Source organism: Battus philenor, unplaced genomic scaffold (assembly GCF_028537555.1).
Source record: "Battus philenor isolate CCGP_79_NKW_IND1 unplaced genomic scaffold, ilBatPhil1.0.hap1 SCAF_22, whole genome shotgun sequence".
Taxonomy (NCBI): domain Eukaryota; kingdom Metazoa; phylum Arthropoda; class Insecta; order Lepidoptera; family Papilionidae; genus Battus; species Battus philenor.
This window is the reverse complement of record NW_027181685.1, coordinates 9,318,239-9,337,743: the sequence shown is the minus strand read 5'-3', so window position 1 is coordinate 9,337,743 and position 19,505 is coordinate 9,318,239. Positions and strand designations below refer to the sequence as shown.

Below are 19,505 nucleotides of genomic sequence, written 5' to 3'. Positions count from 1 at the left end.
CAAGAATTACTTAAATTTGTTTTTTTAATTTGTTATATTCAAAAACGAATAAGTTTTTTTTTATTTTTGCATAATTAATTTATTCAAATTTATATCTACAAATGTTATCATTTGCTCTAGAACAATTATTTTGACAATCACATCAATCGTCCCTGTGGCGCAGAGGATAGCGCGTTGGACTTCTAATCCAAAGGTCGTGGGTTCGATCCCCACCAGGGATGCACCATAATAACAATTTTTTAACATCTGTTTTTAATCAATTTTTAAATTTTCATTAAAATTTTCACTCTTCTATTCCTTTTCTATATTAATTTGGGTGTTTTAAATTTGTTTAAATTTTTGTCATCATATATTTACTTAAATTGGTCTGTATGTAGGACGGCATAGAATAAATTCAAAATTGGCCCTTTTCATAACCGTAGGTAACAAATGTGCTAATTAGAAACATGCGGTTTGTGGAAATTTTCATATGAAATAAATAACAAAAAATACAGATGTTTTATGTATACGAATGGTACACATTTACCGAGTTTAATTAATTACTTAAATTATAAAGTTAAAAAGATTCAAAACTTCACACGACCTAAGTAAATTTGGTGATGTCCATCTAGCCAATGAGATCTGAGATCTGACCAATTAAATGTGACAAAAAAGCCATTATTTATAATTTTAATATTTAGTCGGGTCATATAGTCATAAAAGCCATTTATCAAAAATCATTATCATTTCTTTCTTAATTAGCCATGTTAGATTTATTAACATATTTTATGATTAAGTATATACATTAAGGTTACAAAAAAAAGAAGTTTTATAAAGACATTTATTATTTAAGTACTCGACTAGAGAATTTTCTCTCTAATAACAATATCATCCAGATATAAACATTAAGGTTTGGAATTCGATTATTTGAATAGATATTCCTTCTAGCGGATCGATGATAGACTCCATATCTGCCTATTTCATGACGAAAATTTCATCTTTAAATGCATTCAAATTGTTGCCATCGTGTTGGATTACGTTGTTTCTGATATTGAGCCGTTATCTTCAAATATTTTGACCCATTTTCGTATGAGAGAAACGTTTGGAGCATCATCTAATTGACAGCCTCGTATATTAGAATATCTTCTACGCGCTGCAGTAGCCGAATTACCATTTTTGTAATATTCTCTCACACACAACACGCGATCCATTTCCGAGAAACGCTCCATAGCGACTGACGGGGTCTGTCATCTTACATAGAAAATATTTTAGGTATACAAACATAGGCACGCTTGGTGTGCTTGGTTTTAATGCTATAGAATACCATGTTAAAAAATTAAGTTAATAAATTAAAAACTGGCAAAAAGGCAATAACATTTCAACTTGCGACAATCGAGCTAGATAATTTTGTTATCTACAACGAGGCGTAATATATTTATATATTAAGAAATAGAAGAAAAATAGGGATTTATACATTAGAAGTAAAAATAAGTTTATTAATTATTCCTTTATACTTCAAAAAATAAGTTATTGCATTGTAGACAACTACTTACGCTTAAAAAATATATTTCCATATAATGTCTTTAAATAATCATGTAATAAGTTGAAGTTCATTGCACTAGAGGTTATTAAATAATTCTATTATACTGTAACAGAAGTTGAAATGATTATGAATCTTTGGATTATTGGCGCTATTTCTTTTAAGGATATCTAAAAAATGACCACAAAGAATCCCGTCTGAGTTTGTTGTGGGCTCTTTTCATAATAAGCCGTGTTTAGAATACTCGTGGATTTTAGTTGAAAGATGTCATTATAGCTTATGCTCATTAGCGGTACATGTTGATGCTGTTAGCCTTCGGCCTTTACAGCTTTATCGAAATTTAGTTCATGGAGTGTAAGGGTCCGTGAACTTAAAGTTTAGTTTCTAACAAATTAGGTTCTTCAGGCATTCTTTTCATGTCGTAAACAAGTGACCTGTAGATAATTTTATGTTGATAAAAATGTAATGAAATTATTGAAGTGCTAATAATTTTTGTTATAATACCAGAACGATTAAGTGGGCTTACAACGCTTGCATGCAATACGTAAAAGTTAAATTTGTTTGTTTGTATTAATACTCCGTGCAATTAATAAGTCTACAAAGTTGATTATAATTTTTTGGATTCTACCTCCGATTTTAAAGATTCCAATTCTATTAGTTTTATTGCTATTTCGCAGTGGCGCTGGTATATGGTTATTGCCTGTAAACTATTGTATTTTTTTCTGAGGAAGTCATTTTTTTAAATATTTTGCTTGATGGCAATTGGCCAGCAATTGAAAACTCTGTATTCTTCGGGTTTGTTACATTTTAATGATTTTCCTTTTATATTATTTATTTAAATTTCTGTACGCATAACTTTATAGGTAACAGGTAAAATAAAGCAAATATATATCTTTTCACGCCATCTAATGTTGTATATCATAATCATTTGGTAATGATATTGGTATGATTTACTTTAAGTTATGTGCATTATTTAATATTTAATTCATAAAAGTGTGTATTAGGGGAAACACTATAATAGAATCAGCAAAAGAATAATTGTATGTTTGTTTACGTAAAGTTTTGGGCTAAAGAAATTCAGAATCGGTTTCAAAGAATTACTTTTAGTACATAAAATAACGAAAATGGTTATTTTTTGAGGTTCCACTACTCAAACTTATCTTTTTTTTTTCGGTAGGCTTTTTTGCCTACCGAAATTTTGTCTATACCAAAGTACTTTTCGTAATAAAGCAACGCCGTATTTCAATTTTAAGCAGATATACATTTGAATATCCGATCTCCGAGTACATTAATTATTTCTTCTATATTGCAAATTAGCCTTGAAAATAGAAATATATCATATAAAATAAGCTTAGTCGATCGAATGATGTTATCGTTTAATGGGAATAAGTATCATTGATTTAAATAGTTTTTTAAAAATTTTTTATACTGTCATCTCTGAATCAACATTTATGAACTATCCCAAAGAATAACTAATGAAGTGAAAGAGTAAAGATTTTCTATGATATACTTTCTCTTTCAATAATATAACTTTCATTTCTTAAAAAATAATGCATATATCTTTTAAATTGTTACACAATAGAGTATTGGGTCTATGTAAATATAAAATATATTACAATATGTCAATACTGCTCATCTAATATCTGAACATTTTTCTCTGAATTCTTCGAATGTAAAGGTGATGAAATGTAAGCATAACGCATTAAAAGGCCTGCTATTTGTCTTTTTTATGACTTAGTAATTATTGATAATCTTTAATGGCAATAACGTTATCATTAAAATGTCATTGTCAGATGGTTAGATAGACTGTCAACAAGGGTAGTCATCAATATTTACTGAAAGTTTGGATTGTTGTGTAAGTTTTGTTTATTCTTATTTGTATTACCAAAGTGCTAAAATGAGACGACGCGCAGGTGTTGGTGCTATACAAAAGCAAAAGTTGGAACAGGAAAAATATAAGGAGAAAGGATCTGAAATTCAAGAAAATCAATTTCAACAAATGTCTAAACAGTTAGATGTATTTAGAGAAAACCTCGAAGAATTTGCTACAAAACATAAGAGTGAAATTAAAAAGAATGCACAGTTTAGGCGGCAATTCCAAGAAATGTGCGCTGCAATCGGAGTTGACCCCTTAGCTTCAGGAAAAGGTTTTTGGTCAGTTTTGGGTAAGTTCATGTTTATTATAATTCGTGAGCAACTCTTCTTAATTTTCACAAAAAAACTTTGTTTCGAACCATCCAAACTTATTGTTTGTGTTGGTGCTTACATTGACTCAGATCATAAACTGAAAATAATATGGTTTCACAACTTACTAAGTCACGTTAATAAAAATTAATATCAAACAAAATTAAATGGTGACAATCTGTTCTTTATAGATCAAAGAACTAGTAAAGCATATAATAATTGTGTAGGAGTACAAATATTACATTATTTTTGTCTAAATGAGATAAAGAAATTGTAAACATGTTATTCAAATCTATCAACTTTGGCCTCAAGGGGTTTGAGCTTTCTCATTCCCCCGAGCCTTCACCGAAGATATCTAAAGTTATTGAAGGCTCCAATCTAATGAAATAAATGATGTAAAAGTCATAGCCAAGGTACATTCAGCCTACAGGTTTAGTTCTGCTGTAAAAATGTTTTTGTTTGTGTAGTGTGGTTGAGCCAAATAGCATTCAGCCAGCTTTTTTTAAGCTATATATGCTAATGAGCAAACAGCATAAACATTGTAAAACAAGGTGTTTAATAAACTAGGCACTAGTCACTTGACAGTACTTCTTGCTAGCTTGGGTTATGACAAAATAATGTTTTGTTTCCATACAATTTTAACTGAAAAGCTTAATTTTAGCATGGCTCATTGCTTTCATTAAATTGTCTGGAGAATTTAATAGATGATATTTACTGCCACCCCAAAAATAATAGTGTTCGGAGAATAGGAGCAGGAAAAGTTCCAGCAATTATTAATATACATAATAATCTGTTGGGTTGGATGGAACTAAACTACTTTTTTCTGCAATTGTTAGTTTAATTATTACCCGAGTTTGTGTTGTTGAAATAAATATAAAACGATTAAATTTATATATTGTATTGTAATTAATATCATATATATTTAAAGAAAACAAGCTTTCCTAACTGCCAGAAATTACTGGCCTGTTGAAATCTTATTTTAAAATTAAAATAATGCAAGTTACCTAAGAGTGATCACTTTATTTATTCTTTAAAAGTGGAAGGAATATATTATTTTGTGATAGATAAAAACTGTCTGATCCAACTTTTACACAACAATATCAGCTTGCACAATGCAAACAGCCAAACATGTGATATTCAATGTAACCTTTTAAACACACAAAGTTCATAGAGAATTGTCAAATCTAGTCTAGTCTAGTCTATTTAATAGTATTGATATTAGCTATTAATATATTAATAATAATATCAGGTATTATCAGCTATTTCTTTAGTTTTATATGTAATCCAAAAGTAATTTGGTCATTTTCAAATGAAGAGGGATGCAGGGTATAATTTTTATATACATGATTATAGACATGAATGGTTTCAAAGTGTAAATGTATATTTAATTTGCTGTCAATTAAGGTATGGTCACCCCGTCTAAAAATCAATGGTATTATAAATAATAATTAATGTAATGATAACATTGCAAGAAAAGGTGTTTTAAAAATTTTGATTACTACAATATAAATTTCAATACACACTTTAAACAGGTGATTAGAAACAGGTGTATAACCTATAAAGCTTTTTGCTGTTAAATGAGCTATATATTCAGCCCTTTAAAGCTTTTACCATAACATTGCAGCTTTCAGACATCTTGTATTTATCATGTTTCAATGTGATGATTGCAGTTTCAAAGCTACAGTGCGGACATTTTGCATCAGGTTTAACATCAGTCTAGTCACAACAACCTTTCGAGAAATTCCAACTGTCCTTTGATATCACAGGCAATCTTGGAAAGCTATTAGCTTCCAAATTCAATGTACTTATTTTACGCTATTTTAGCTATATTCATTTAGTAATAGGCAAATATAAAATAAAACAATATTTATAACCAAAAATATAATTTGGCATATGTTTGCATATATTTGACCATGTACAATGAGATTTCTTTTTCACAGGATTACAGACACAAACTTAAAAATAAACATCTTGAAACATAAATTCAGTTTTTATTCCATAAATTGTTAGTAAGATATATGTTACTATGTTCAACCATCCAGTTTACTAGTTCTCTACTTTTTATTATATACTATTTTCAGGAAAAAGAAACATTAATGAGAAATTTATAAAAGAGATTTTATAGTTAACATTACATCCTAAAAAATTATATAATGCAGTGTTATCAAAAATTTTGATAAATTTTTGGCAATGCAACATTAGATTGAAACAACTAAAACAATATGACATTCTTTATTTTCAGCTTTTACTGTTCTTTTGTTATTTAAATAACTGCTCTTTAACTTGAAAGAATTAATGTATTAAAAATCTTAAAGTAATAATTTTAAGTAATACTTTTTAAAATTAAATTTTATGTATCTTAAAGTTCATAATATTTATATGACTTATGTTTTTTCTTTTTTTAAAATATATATATTATGATTTCTCGTAACATGTTAAAGCTTTACGAAATTAATTAAAAAGTTGTTTGTGTTGCATCCCTGGTGGGGATCGAACCCACGACCTTTGGATTAGAAGTCCAACGCGCTATCCTCTGCGCCACAGGGACGTATATACGATTATTAAAATTTTGGTAATATTATTAAAAACACGACTATATTTAAAACTATTTTACTTTCCGAAATTTGAATACCGCGTCGAGATTAAATTATATCTTTTCTCTTATATTAAACTAGATATTTAATTTTTTTATAGTACAAATTTAAATTTGTGTAGTACTATATGAAAACTTGATTAATTTGTAAATAGACGATATTTGTGATAACATTAAATGATATCATTAATTATTTTTATCGGTTGAGTGCGTAGATGAATGCTATAAACTGTGATCAAAAATCAGGTGAATACTTTGTTTATAAAATGTAATTTCTCTATTTATTCCTTCAAATCAATTTCATCCCCTTCAAAGTAATCCCTGTACCATAAAACTCACTTTGCTTAAGCTTTTAAATATTACGTTTAATTTCTGTGTATAGATGACGACTTCAACTTTTGTAACACGAAGTTTGAAAGCTGAAAGTCAGGGGACCAAACAAATTTTGTATTATAAAATACGTATTGAAATTATGTCAATTATTATAATGTAATGGTTAATTATTAAATAAAAATAGTCTAATTTTTTTGTCTTTCTTTGTTTCTTTATTTTTTCTGAGGCACGTGCGATCCAAGTCAGTTTGATGTGTTTATTTATTGTAATATCTATTACACCTTATTTATTATAAGTATATATGCTATATACATATGTATGTATGTTTGTGTGTATGTAAGTTTTGTACACGTTAACTACCCCTTACTTATATTTAAACCGTGTCTTTACTATAGTTGTCTGTAAAAGATTGCCTCGTGTGATAAGACCGCCCATTGTACTTTTTTGTTTATTATTATGAAATTATTCAAATGTATCCTAGCGTGTATAATAAAGAATATTAAACTAAATTAAAACATTACTACAGGTATCGGTGATTTCTATTACGAACTGGGTGTTCAGATTGTGGAGGTGTGTTTAGCAACTAATTATAAGAACGGTGGTCTAATCACATTGGATGAGTTGAGGAGTAGGCTGGTAGCGGCGCGGGGAAGGGCAAAGAAGCACCAGGATATCACCAATGAGGATCTGTTGGCAGCCGTAAAGAAGCTAAGAATATTTGGGAATGGGTAAGGTTTGGAATATTGTCATTTGTTTTATTTAGGTTTTATTTCTGACAAAATTAAAATTAGGTGGTGCAGTTATGGAGGGTAAGTATTATTTTCTAAATTATGGTAATGAGTAAGACTCGTATAGTGACCTGACGCCACCGTTAAGGTCGTCGGAAGACACAAGATTCAGGTCACTTCCAACCGGTTGTTTTTGAAATCCATGGTGATGAAGTTTTGATTGCGGAAATCGGAGAAATCGTTTCAACCATAAAAGCAAAACTGTTAAACATATTATTGCAGGATTATTCTTAATTCAAATTGATATATTTAATAAATTTACCGGTGTTACGTGAACAACAAAAGTTTTTTTTTTCTAGTTTCACAGTAATTTCGATAGGCAAAGGCAAATGGCTCGTCCAGTCAATACCAGGAGAACTAAACCTTGACCAGACTCTAGTTCTGCAAAAGGCCAGCGCTTTAGGCACGGCATGGGTATCCCCCAGCATACTTACCGGAGACTTAGGGTAGGTATTCATATTATTAATATATTTCACTTAAATATGTATAGAATCAGTGTTGGAATGTTAATTTTGGTACTGTATATACGTTTGAGTTTACTCAGTTTGCTTTAAAGAGGTGAATGCGTTTGTCAACAAAAAGCTTTAAATGACTTTAAAAGACAATGTGACTTGTGACAATCTGCATAGAAAATTTTGCAGAAACAGAAAGTAACAAATAATTAATTTTGATTTATAGTAATTCGAATTTTCAAAACATTTTTCTAACTAAATTATCATTACGTCATTTATAATTTTTCAAACCATTGATCTGTACATTGCGTGTACCAAACATTAATTGATTGTTTATCCTATACACCTTATCCTATCCTTTATCCTATATATCTATACATGTATTCCTTTAAAAAATTTTGTACTGCCAGAAATTTTTGGCTTGCCACATTCCTATAGAAAAAAAATAATATGACATATTTCAGTGATCGCTTTATACAGGACGATTGGAAATAGGTGTAGAAGTTTTTAAGCTTTTTACTGGTAATTAAGCTATACATACAGCTCTTCAAAGAAAAAAAATTAAAATGTCAAAATGTCTTTCAGATGGAATGAAACCAGGGCTCAAAACGCTCTCAACCACATGGTCAAGGAAGGTCTGGCTTGGGTCGACGTTCAGGACTCAAACGAAACCCTTTATTGGTTCCCTAGCATGTTTGCGGAGTGCGTGTCAGCTGAAAAATAAACTTTATTGTTATGTACGTAAAATAAATTGGTAATTATTATTAAATTTTATTAAATATTATTGATTATTATTTATTTATATTACAAAATAATGACTGACGGAAAATACTAAAAACCTTCATTCTAAATAAATCCAAAAATAAAGAAAGGACAAGATTTAGCAATCATGAATAATGTGACGGCCCAAGTCGAGGTTCTCAAGTGAGTCTTACAGCTTTGTAACTTAAAACGGGCTTTAGCCTATAAACAAGTCAATCAGCAATGAGGGTAAGTAGACAAAGGAATGTAACCGAAATGGCCCAGAGCATTTGTAAGTTGAAGTGGGCAGGCTACGCAACACGCAGAACGGTTGTCCGCTGAAGCCTTGAGGATTTGGATTAAAGACTAAGGGGACCTACAAGCGCATCCGAAAAACTTGTAGTTTGAATCCTGTCCTATTGGAGTCTCTGGAAATGGCCCACGTTCAGCAGTGGACGTCTTACGGCTGAAATAATGATGAGAGAAAGGTTACTGTCATATGTAGGTGAAACATAGAAACATAAAGATTTGAAGTCATGTCATGTAGTGTACAGATAACATAAATTTGAGGCATTAATTATACTTAAAACACAGGTATAAACAATATACCTTTAATTAAAAATAAAATAAAACAATAAATCTTAACTATAATGAATATTGCACTGAATTCATATAAATTATTAAGTGCTAGAGCTGTTGTCGCCTTTTGGTGATCCTACAGACGGCATGTTCAGTTTGGATCTTAATTCGTTGTTTTCTTTAAAAAGCGACTCCAAATTCTTTTTTAATTTAGCGGTCATGTCCACGTAGGACTCTTTCCACCTGCAAGTGAATGCATAGGTTATCGTAAATTCTTAAAGTGTACATTATAATTTGCAAATTAATTTTTATTTAAATGATTGGAGCATAAAAACTAATTGTTAAAATTAAGTCGATATTTATTTTACAGATTATATTATCATTGTACTTACTTCCTGTTTAATTCCATTTGATTTTCTAAATGTTTATTCAGTTCCAATAATTCTTCCTCTTTTGTCGATACCATTCTGTGTATGAAAAAGAAAAAATATTAAAAATTCCTATCATTCCAGAGAGAAGCGTTGTTGCAGTTTCTACCGCTATTTAGTGTAAATCATGCCATAAAAACGATTAATACATAACTAATATTTATCATTATTAACACTGTTGTACGCCATAGACAATAGATAGAGGAAAAAAGGAAACAATTCATAAGGTACAAAAGGCGGTTTTATTGCTTGAGTCGATCTCTACCAGACAACCAAACGAATATTGTCTTAGATTGAACACAGCGCAGTGTTTCATTTCAGTTAGTATAAAGAAACTATACTCCTAAAGCTCTCTAAAATATTTGGACGATACGTACTTGTGACTGAGTTCAGTTCTTGAAGAGAGCATAGTTTGTAGTCGGTTGATCATGGTATGGGTTTCGTTCAAAGATTTTTGAAGATGCTCCACTTGAAGTCTGAAATTTTAATAAGACATTATGTCTGTTGTTACATCATTTTTATTATTAAGAAAGTACAAAACTACAGCGCCAAATTATACGTGAATGTAAAGATACACCACTTTAAAAATTTTGAACCTATAATCAAAGAGAGTAATTGAAATACAAATAGCATTGAACAAATTTGATGAAAATTACTATAATTTTCCTTACTTAGACCGAAAAAGTTTTTCGATTTAATTAATTCAGCAACGTAAGATGTCTTTGCTTCTATTAGGTGACAATTTTTATAAGCTAAAAAAAAGTTATAAAAGCGATGTCTTTTAAATCTTTTTTTCTGCTATATGAAGGGAATCAATTAAAAAAAGAGGTACATTATGTTATTTGCTTATATAATACTGCTTAAAACTTATATTACGCTGCTTATTAATGAAGACAGGCGCATTGTCATATAGTAATATTTAAATCTAAGCTGTCTAGTGAAACCTTCAGAAATCGCGTGCTCCTGTAGTTTTAAAATATTAAAAAGTAAGTTTTTTTTCCAGCTGCAGTGCCGTATTATAAGTCAAAATGTTCGTAAAAATATTCCCAACTCAAAATCTTCAGTGAATCCCTATAACAGGTCAAGCACATCAAGCTAGAGTGATTGAAAAGAGTACGTGGTGCGGATTAACCTGCGGTTTCATAGTCATAGCTGGACTTAAAGTTAGTCGAGCTTGTATAATCTCGAGGAGAGTGAAAGCGCCCTCTACGAGACAGCGGTAATTAAATATTTAAAAAAAAACTAATCTAAACGTGATCAATAGGCTTCAAGACTCGAGAAGAGAGTGGAATTATATTATCAGTGATATAACATACCAGTGGATTTTAATGAAAGTTCTTGTAATAAATTATGATGCTTATACATCAGTTTTAAAACGTCATAAGACCTATTAACAATATAATACAGCACACACATTTTCAAATTATCAAATCAACGTCAAGGCCTCACTTACTTGAGTTCCTCGCATTGTGTTTTCAGTAAATTTTCCTCCCAATCGCGTCTCTTAGTCTCCCTGCTGTGAATATCCTGGATCCTTTGTATATCTATAGCCAGGCACTGTTTCTCACATACTAATTGGATGTTACGTCGTTCCGATGCAACCTGGGATTATAATACTTAATGTGTATACTTCGTAATTAAGAACTTACGTATGCAAAAAATTGATTAAAAATATGTCCAAGTGAACATTAACATGCGCTTTTGAATCGTCGAAGTAGGTCCATAATAAAGTTTACTGAACATTGAAATATGATATTCATTTATATACATATATGATGAAGTTAAAGTTGTAAAAGCTTTAAAGGATGCTTAGCGCATTTGCCAGCAATAAGCTTTTAACTTGTTTTTTAACTTCTTGCAACCAGAGCTTCAAGAGCTCAAGGAGTACAACTTCATGACTTAGTTCCGGTACGGCGCCACCTCTCATACATCTAATAATAACGTGATAAGACCGCCCAATGTACTTTTTATTTACTATTATGTACATATTTTGCGTTTACAATAAGGATATTAACTAACTAATCCAAAGATGGACATCGGATAAGAAATGTACCCAAATAAAGTCACGTTGAAAAGGGGGGACATTCAGTGGCCACCCCGAAATGTAGGTTTGTCGCCTTTTAATTGTTTATGTGGATATCTCAAGAACAGAGGTCTATTGTACCTCTGTGAAAACAATTTCTGAATTACAGCACATCATTTGAGAAGAAATGGCGGTTTTTCGAAAACTTTTAGTTTCATTTGGAAGAACGTTCCTGAAAATCTGTAGTCTTTTATAATATAATTTAAAAAAAATTAAAAATATTTCTTCCTTCGTTTAACGTCAAAGTGAAATGCTCATATTTTTTAATAATTTTAGTAGTGAACTTTATTACGGCTTATTGTTTATTATATGTATGTAAACCTTATTTAAAATATTAATGTTTCATTTTTCTTTTTATTTAAAAAATAACAGACAAAAAAAGAAATCGGATAAAACGATAAAATATGAAGTATAATCCGTGGTCTTATCGCTACCATCAATTTCTTTCAAACAACTGTTTGATAGACTCTGTTAATCAAATAAAATAGAACGAATCTATCAAGGGATAGAATGTCATGTCGTGAAACTCAGCGCTCCCTAGGCCTGATCCCCCTGCGGCTGTAACTATTACTTTGCCATCTCAGGGGGCGTCACGGCGCCCGTGTGCATTGCAAACCCTGTACTATAAGTTAAGCTGCCTCTGGTTTTAGTTTGCGTTTACACATTCATCTTAGATGTGCAGTAGAGTATTAATAAAGAAATAATAGTATTTAAGTATTATTTTGATTACGTATGGACGCACTTTTGACAGGCTCAAGTTTTGACATCACACTGTTGACCAGTCTAAATGCTCGACAGCATTAAACTCTCTGTTTGTTATAATTAAATTAATGAAGTAAATACACGATGTAAATACTAAATTTACCAGCTCTTGAAACATGGCCTCCAGTCGTTGTTCGGCTAAAGCCAGCTTGGGGTCAGTTAACTTCAAGTTGTCCTTTTGTTGCTTCGTGTAATTTTCGTTGGCTTCTCGCAGAATCTGATTATCTCTAAAAAAATTTGTCTTATTTTTTAGAAATGTAGTTTATCGTAAAATTAATAAAAAATTGTGTTATGACTTTCCTGACTACTTAATATAGAACTTTCCTAAACGCAAAACGAACGCGACGTTCCTAAAGTACCTGATGTCACTGTTTTACGACCCGCCTCGGAAATATCGGTCTGTTCGATTTCTTTGTGGATCTGTGTAACATACGTATACCATTAAACAAGTCAACATCAACTGTTCTGGTTTCATTGTATCGAGGTAGAAGAAAAATAAGAAACAAGAGAAGACAAAAATAGAATTGTGTCAAGAGATAAGATGTTTAATGAAGAACATTATCAATATGAAGAAAAGAATTAATCAGGTTTGAGAGACGTTTGAAATTACTAAAAAAAAATTGTATGTATATTTGCATCGTAATCATTTCGGTTGTAGAACGCATCATAGCCGGAGAGGAATAAATCACCTCAAATTGTTATATGCGGAAGAACATGAGAGTCTAGCGGAATAATTTACTTAGGAAAACCGTCCTCATTATGGAAAAATCCCAGTATGAGTATCACCACTCTCTGCATTAACAAAAGCAACGCAAGAAGGCAGTGCTGGTTTCAGTTGTATGAGCGCCTCGGGCAAAACAAAATTTGGAACTCGTTCGAAAAAATATTTACTTACAAGTTATACAAAATATGGAATAGTATATGTGTTTCAAATAAAATTTTATGTAATCATATTTGGAAAAATTTTGAAGTAAATAAATACAAGAAACAATACAAAGAATTTTCAGAATTTGACGCTGCAGTTAATAACCGGCTTGCACGCTCCTTTATCCATCGCTACATGGAGCACACAAAACATATCTCTTAAATTATTATAACAAATCCTTGTATCAAACCAAAATCGATCAATAATCTTTCACTACTTTGTACGTCTTACAAATTCTTTATTAGAGAGTCAGTAAACCGGTATATATTTAAAAACAATATTCGTGACTTACTGGCGGAATAATCGTAACTTCTTCTCCAATCACATATTATGTAATATATGCATAAACATATGTGTAATTTATGTATATATTACATCTCAAGAAATCGCTGGATGCGCCAGATCGGTCATGGTGGCAATTTTTCGGGGAGGCCTACGCCTTGTAGCGGGCATTTGTCGGGTGACGTGATAATTATGGTGATGATGATTATATCCTGCTATTCAAGTACAATAGCCGGCGATAAATATTGCACATCGACCTTTGGAAAGAGATAATCGGCTAATTTCGACTGACAAAATGACACATAGGTAGTGTGGGTCGTTGTGCAATATTTATTGCCGGGTACTGTATGTGTTTATTAGTAATTATGTCATAAGTATAGTATTTATCGTGGATAATATACTCGTAATAATGGTTTTTTCTAATACATTTACCCATCATTTACCGCTTACCTATTATCTCTGCACGACCCTGGGTATTGTATATGTAAATGATATTAATATGACCGAAAGAGTTGTAAAGATAAGCCGTGATAATAATGCCTAAAGTTACTTTTTTGTAATATTACACGACTAATTTAGAAAAATCCTACCTTAACGTTTTGTTTAATATCAATCCTTTCTCTACGAGCTCCGCGTCCAGACTCCGTATGTGTTCCAGCATGTCCGACACTTTTTCGTTACAGTTCTCCTTCACTTCCTCCAGTTCTGCTCTAAAACTCTTTTCCGCTTCTTGTTTAACCTTTGAAAGAGTTTGCTGAAGTTGTGATATAACACCTGCAAATTACTTATTTTAAAACTAAATTTCTCTTGCCCATAAATACTACTTATTTTTTATTTCGTCGTTTCAGCTCATAGACACCCACTGCAAGGCATAGGCCTCCCATATAGATATATTTAGAGGATGTTCCGTAATCGCTACGCTTAGCAGGCGAGATGGCGGTCGCAATGTAGTACTACGGTACGCAGAAGACGCTGATGCCCATCCTCTGGAAACTTATTTGTGAGCAGTGGCAATCCTTTTTAATTAATGCACAAACTGTGATATTATACATGATTGTATCCCCGGGATCGAACTCGCGACCTACGATTGCATGTCTCTGTCCTTACCGCTGAGCTACCAATGTTACTTATTTAGTTAACTAATATGATTATCCCTTTAGCCCAAATAAAAAAAATTATAAACTCATAGTGCGACATTTCCGAAAGTACGTATTTAATAAAATAGATTTACTAACAGTAGCATCACAATATTTTAACATAATATCGTCAATATTCAAAAAAAGTGTAAATTATTTCGAAAATAACAGCGACTACACCAAAGTGAAAAACAGGTTTGTAACCCCTACTTTTCATCCTTTTGGAGGTAACATTTACTGTTCTATAGCAAAATTACATTTATCTGTAAGAAAATTTAAAGCTTATGTATTAAATCTTGATTAATATAACATATTATTATTTTAAAAATTATGCAATAGATATAACTGGGGATAGTACCATATTGATTTTAATGTGAGGAATAGAAGTATTGTAGCACAAAAAATATATAATTGGTGTTTCAAAAGCTTTTAATCGATTCTTGTCATTAAAATTCCCAATATGGCAATAACATGTAGAGAAAATTAAGACCATTAATACTACGTATTAATATATATGTATATATATATGTATATATATATATATAAATGTCAGTATGTCAGTGTTTTGACGTTTCGAAGATTATCAAAGCCAATTCTAAAGATTAAAAAAGATATCGTCTTTTAACGAACGGTGGTTCGATTCCAGGAAGCACACCTTAATTTTGTAACATTAAATCAATAATTACTAACAAACGGTGAAGAACAGACTGAGGGAATATCATTCATCATCACAAAAGTAACATTTAATAGGAATTATAATATTAGGCTAGCAGATTTCGTGTAACGTTTGATTTGATAGATGTTCATAAAGAAATCGCAGTAGCTTTCCCCATCCGACCGTCAATCCGTCTCGGCCCGCGTACCGGTAATGTAAACTAATTTTAATTGCCAGACATCGCAGTCTAGTTAGTGTCTGTCGCGAACTCAATATATGCATTTCTTTTATTTTGTTCTCTTCTTGTATTATTTATTAAATTCATTACGGTTTAATACAAAGATTATATAAACTTTAATCCCAGAGAGCCATGATGATTTCTTATTATTATTGCTATGTAAATACAGGCAGAGTTCACGCTATATAGAATAAACTTATATTAAAAAGAACTATTTTTATTAAGTTTTTGCTACGTAGTACTTTATATATTATTAGTAATAAACTATATAAATAAAGCATAGTAAGAATTAATTCCGAAAGATTATTGACATACATCAATCTGCGCCAGGTCAGTAAAGTGAGTTGAGACGTTCTCCATCTCTTTGAGAGGTTTTTATTCAAACTAAAGGTATAATAAAATGCTAATAAGTACGTGTTATAAGGATATAAATAGTACATGATTTTTAAAAGAACAACATACCGGTAAGTTCAGCAACTTTTCGATAGGCTTCGTTCTTTTGTGCCGAAACAACATCGAAGAGTTGTAAAGCTTCTGCGACCTAAAAATAAATTACCCGCTTATTTCCCAGTAATTATTATTATTGATAATCTGTAAAGGTATATTCTGCGTTCGGTAATGTCAACCTTTACGGCTTCCGTTAAGATAGAAGAATAAAAAAGCTAATCTTACAATTGAAGACATACTTTCAAAAGTAAAATCTAATTATGAACGATTTAATTGCCTAATGATCGTATTCTTAACACCAACGGAATATAGTTATAAACGAGAAAATTTGACATTATTTAAAAATTAACAATATATATAAAGCCTAAAAAAAGGTAAGATCAGTAGATTTGGACACCTGCTGAATGTATCATACTTATTATATTTTAGTTTTAATTATAAATACGTTACTACAAATAATAACACTTGATTTAAACATTGGTAATTTATTGGTTGTATTTGGTAAATGTCTAACTTGATAGGATAATCTCATCGTCTATATCTGTTGCCAAATATTAGTTCATAAGCGTTACTAGGTTCTTATTTATAGGCACAGAAACTAGAAGAAACAGGGGCCTATGACTTACCCGTGTACTACTCATGTTTCAAAGTAATTAATACATGCGATTATTTTTCTCTAACACCGTAAATTATCCTTAAAAAAATTATTTTAAACTACTAAAATACTCCAACTTTAAATTTGGAATCACTGTCATTCAATACCGACCTTAGATTTCGCTTCTACTTCTCTTTTTACTTTATCTATGCTCTCCTTTTGACACGCAATCAACTGTTGTCTTATGTCTTCGTTACTCTTCTTTTCCGCTATTAGATTTACTTTATATTCTTCTAGATTTTTCTCTGCAACGTTTATTTTAATTTCTAAATCTTTACCTCTCTCCTTGTACGTGTGTATTTCTTTTTCTGCATTTTTCAAATCATTTTGTATTAATTTGTATTCTTTTTCTAAATTTCTATATTTGGTTTCCAATTCAACGTACTCTGTTAATGATGTTTCGAGTTTGAGTTCTAAACTTCTTTTTTCGTTTAGATTTATCTGTAGAAGTAACATTATTGTTTAATTTTACAAATCTGTTAGAGTATGATTTTCTATGTTTTAATTTAATAATTTTTTTAAATCAAAAATAACTGTTTGGAATGCTGATGTTTGTTTGGATGATGCCTTATAGTACTGATGAGATCGCTCTGACGCGCCTTTGGTATACGCATCGAAACTGGGAAGAGAGGGAGTACCGGCCTCTCTACTATGTCAGTCAGTATGAGAGTGCTTGAGGTCGCAACGCTCATGCTTTTTTCCTCGGCTCAATCTCCCCACGCATTCCTAAGGTGGGGTACAAAGGCTTCGGCAGCACTAAGTTAAACATGTAATTCAATTGTTTAAAAGATCGCCTCATAACTTGAATAGTATATTTGTTATTCGAATGTGTGATATTCCGCACACAAAAGTTCTATTTAAATAAAACGCCAAAAATGTACATATTTGCTACGAATCGAATTGAAATAAAAAAGAAGTAAAAGAACTCACATCGTTATTCCTCCTGTTGTCGTAAATTTGATAAGTTTTTAGCTCTTTGTCGAGGGCGTCGATTGTTTTCTGAGATGTCTGCCATAAGACGTGCAAAGAATCTCGTTCCTGTGAGAATTATATACTTTAATCAAGTTTAAAAAAAGGATTTATTTTTAATGATCACAGTTAAGTTCTTACTTCCATTTTTTTATAAAATCAAGAGGTTATTACGTGATTTATAGTTTTTAGAACATAATATTAACGTGTTCTCAATTACTACTAAACATTTATATGCTTGAAGTTAGAATGTGTTTAGTGTAAGCGTCAGTAATTTAGGCTACGTGAATGCGGGTTAAGACTCAAAATGTTTATTTTTGGTGAACAAAAGAGGAACTGATAAATTTAATTATGGATAATGTTTGTCATTTACAATGAGTGCGGGTAAAGAGAAACTGTACTAGTATGATAAGTGATTAGAAAAATAGAGTGAAACTGTCTTAATATGAATTTGTTAGCAAAAATACAGGTTCATGTCTCTCATCTCCATCCAAAGATTGTCTAGTAGAGATCGTTTCGAGCGAAAAAACCGCCTCTTGTACCTCTATATAAATTGTTAATTTTTTATTTAAAAGTTATTATAAAAAGTTAAGTTATTTTAAATAAATCAACTGTTGGAAGTAACAGTTAGTAGTAGAAGATTAATATATTTATAAACATAAGAAAAATTTAGGTTAATTGTTCGCCAAACTATAGTGACGTAATTAAGGAAAAGTAAAATTACTGTTATAAAAATGTTTATTTTAATAGTACATAATATACTCTTTCAGAATTTAAAAAGTTTCGACAACATCGTCTTGTAAGCACATATAGAATAATGGGTAAATCAGGGCATGGCAACAATAAGTAAGGGCAGTATGTGAATACCATCCAGATGTCATATACTTACACAGGGTGATTGGTTTAGGAGTAAGAACTTTTAATGGGTGAATGTAAAAATCATTTGTTATCAAAAATCTTTAAAGTTTTATTTTCAATCACCGTGTATAAAGTAATAACGATTCGAATGTGACAAACCAATAATTAATTTTAATATGAAGTAATCCGAATTTCGGAAACAATTTTTCTTACTTACGTTTTTTATTATTTCCGAAACCAAAGATTTTAGGACAAGGTGTAGAATATATTAACTGACAGGAAATTAGCTATACATTCACCGCCTTTAAAGCTTTTTCGACTATAGCCGAAAACCCTGCATACAATTTTAAATATTATTATTATTTAAATGTTATTATACCTTAGTAAGTAAAATCACTTGTTTTCGTAGGTCTTCGAGTTCTTTGTCGTGATTATTGTCTTGCTGTGCACTGTGTAGTTTTTCATTCAGCAATATGCTTACTTGATTGGAAAGTTTCTGATTATCAGCGATGAGTGTTTTAATTTCCTGTTCTACAATCACTTGATTTTGCTACAAAATAATAAAATGTTTAAATAACTTTATATAAAAGAGATTATTATTCCTTTTATTCGATTCACAGATAAAATACCCTGTAAAAATCGACTTCTGTTTGTAAATCGTCCAAGGTGTTATTATCCATTTTACAGTGTTAATACGAAATAATTTAAAAAGTTTAATGTTATACAACAGTGTGAACAGATTTTATATAACGGTCTAAAGTATTCACGAATTTATAATTTAATAACTTATTAGCGAACGACCTTAACATTTTGTTTACACTTCCCGCGAGGATGTGTCATTTTTGGTTGCTAGGCAATAAATGTTGTTTCAAAATATT

General features: G+C 30.9%; 2 protein-coding genes and 2 non-coding genes across 4 annotated transcripts; 2 read left to right on the top strand and 2 right to left on the bottom strand.

The window, feature by feature from the left end:
* Positions 1-148: 148 nt before the first annotated feature.
* Positions 149-221, top strand: TRNAR-UCU (transfer RNA arginine (anticodon UCU)). Its single transcript has one exon. It is a non-coding gene; the product is annotated as a tRNA-Arg (tRNA).
* Positions 222-3,321: 3,100 nt separating this feature from the next.
* Positions 3,322-8,629, top strand: lsn (vacuolar-sorting protein SNF8). The gene is made up of 4 exons (XM_068767056.1): positions 3,322-3,684; positions 7,156-7,357; positions 7,717-7,863; positions 8,455-8,629. The coding sequence occupies exons 1-4, from the start codon at positions 3,417-3,419 to the stop codon at positions 8,591-8,593; spliced, it is 756 nt and encodes a 251-aa protein (XP_068623157.1). The 5' UTR covers positions 3,322-3,416; the 3' UTR covers positions 8,594-8,629.
* TRNAR-UCU (transfer RNA arginine (anticodon UCU)) lies at positions 6,179-6,251 on the bottom strand. The gene has a single exon. It is a non-coding gene; the product is annotated as a tRNA-Arg (tRNA).
* A 661-nt stretch (positions 8,630-9,290) lies between the features above and the next one.
* LOC137923607 (uncharacterized) lies at positions 9,291-19,307 on the bottom strand. The gene is made up of 11 exons (XM_068766825.1): positions 19,257-19,307; positions 19,007-19,177; positions 17,731-17,838; positions 16,912-17,241; positions 16,161-16,239; positions 14,260-14,443; positions 12,566-12,689; positions 11,071-11,219; positions 9,995-10,093; positions 9,582-9,656; positions 9,291-9,432 (listed from the first exon to the last, which is right to left on the bottom strand). The coding sequence occupies exons 1-11, from the start codon at positions 19,305-19,307 to the stop codon at positions 9,291-9,293; spliced, it is 1,512 nt and encodes a 503-aa protein (XP_068622926.1).
* Positions 19,308-19,505: the final 198 nt, after the last annotated feature.

Coding starts and splice junctions, on each gene's coding strand:
- lsn (XM_068767056.1), top strand. CDS start 3,417: ATGAGACGACGCGCAGGTGTTGGTGCTATACAAAAGCAAAAGTTGGAA. Junction 7,358..7,716: donor CTAAGAATATTTGGGAATGG/GTAAGGTTTGGA, acceptor TTTTTTTTCTAG/TTTCACAGTAATTTCGATAG. Junction 7,864..8,454: donor ATACTTACCGGAGACTTAGG/GTAGGTATTCAT, acceptor AATGTCTTTCAG/ATGGAATGAAACCAGGGCTC.
- LOC137923607 (XM_068766825.1), bottom strand. CDS start 19,307: ATGGATAATAACACCTTGGACGATTTACAAACAGAAGTCGATTTTTAC. Junction 16,240..16,911: donor AAGTAGAAGCGAAATCTAAG/GTCGGTATTGAA, acceptor ATTTATTTTTAG/GTCGCAGAAGCTTTACAACT. Junction 9,657..9,994: donor AGAACTGAACTCAGTCACAA/GTACGTATCGTC, acceptor TTTCATACACAG/AATGGTATCGACAAAAGAGG.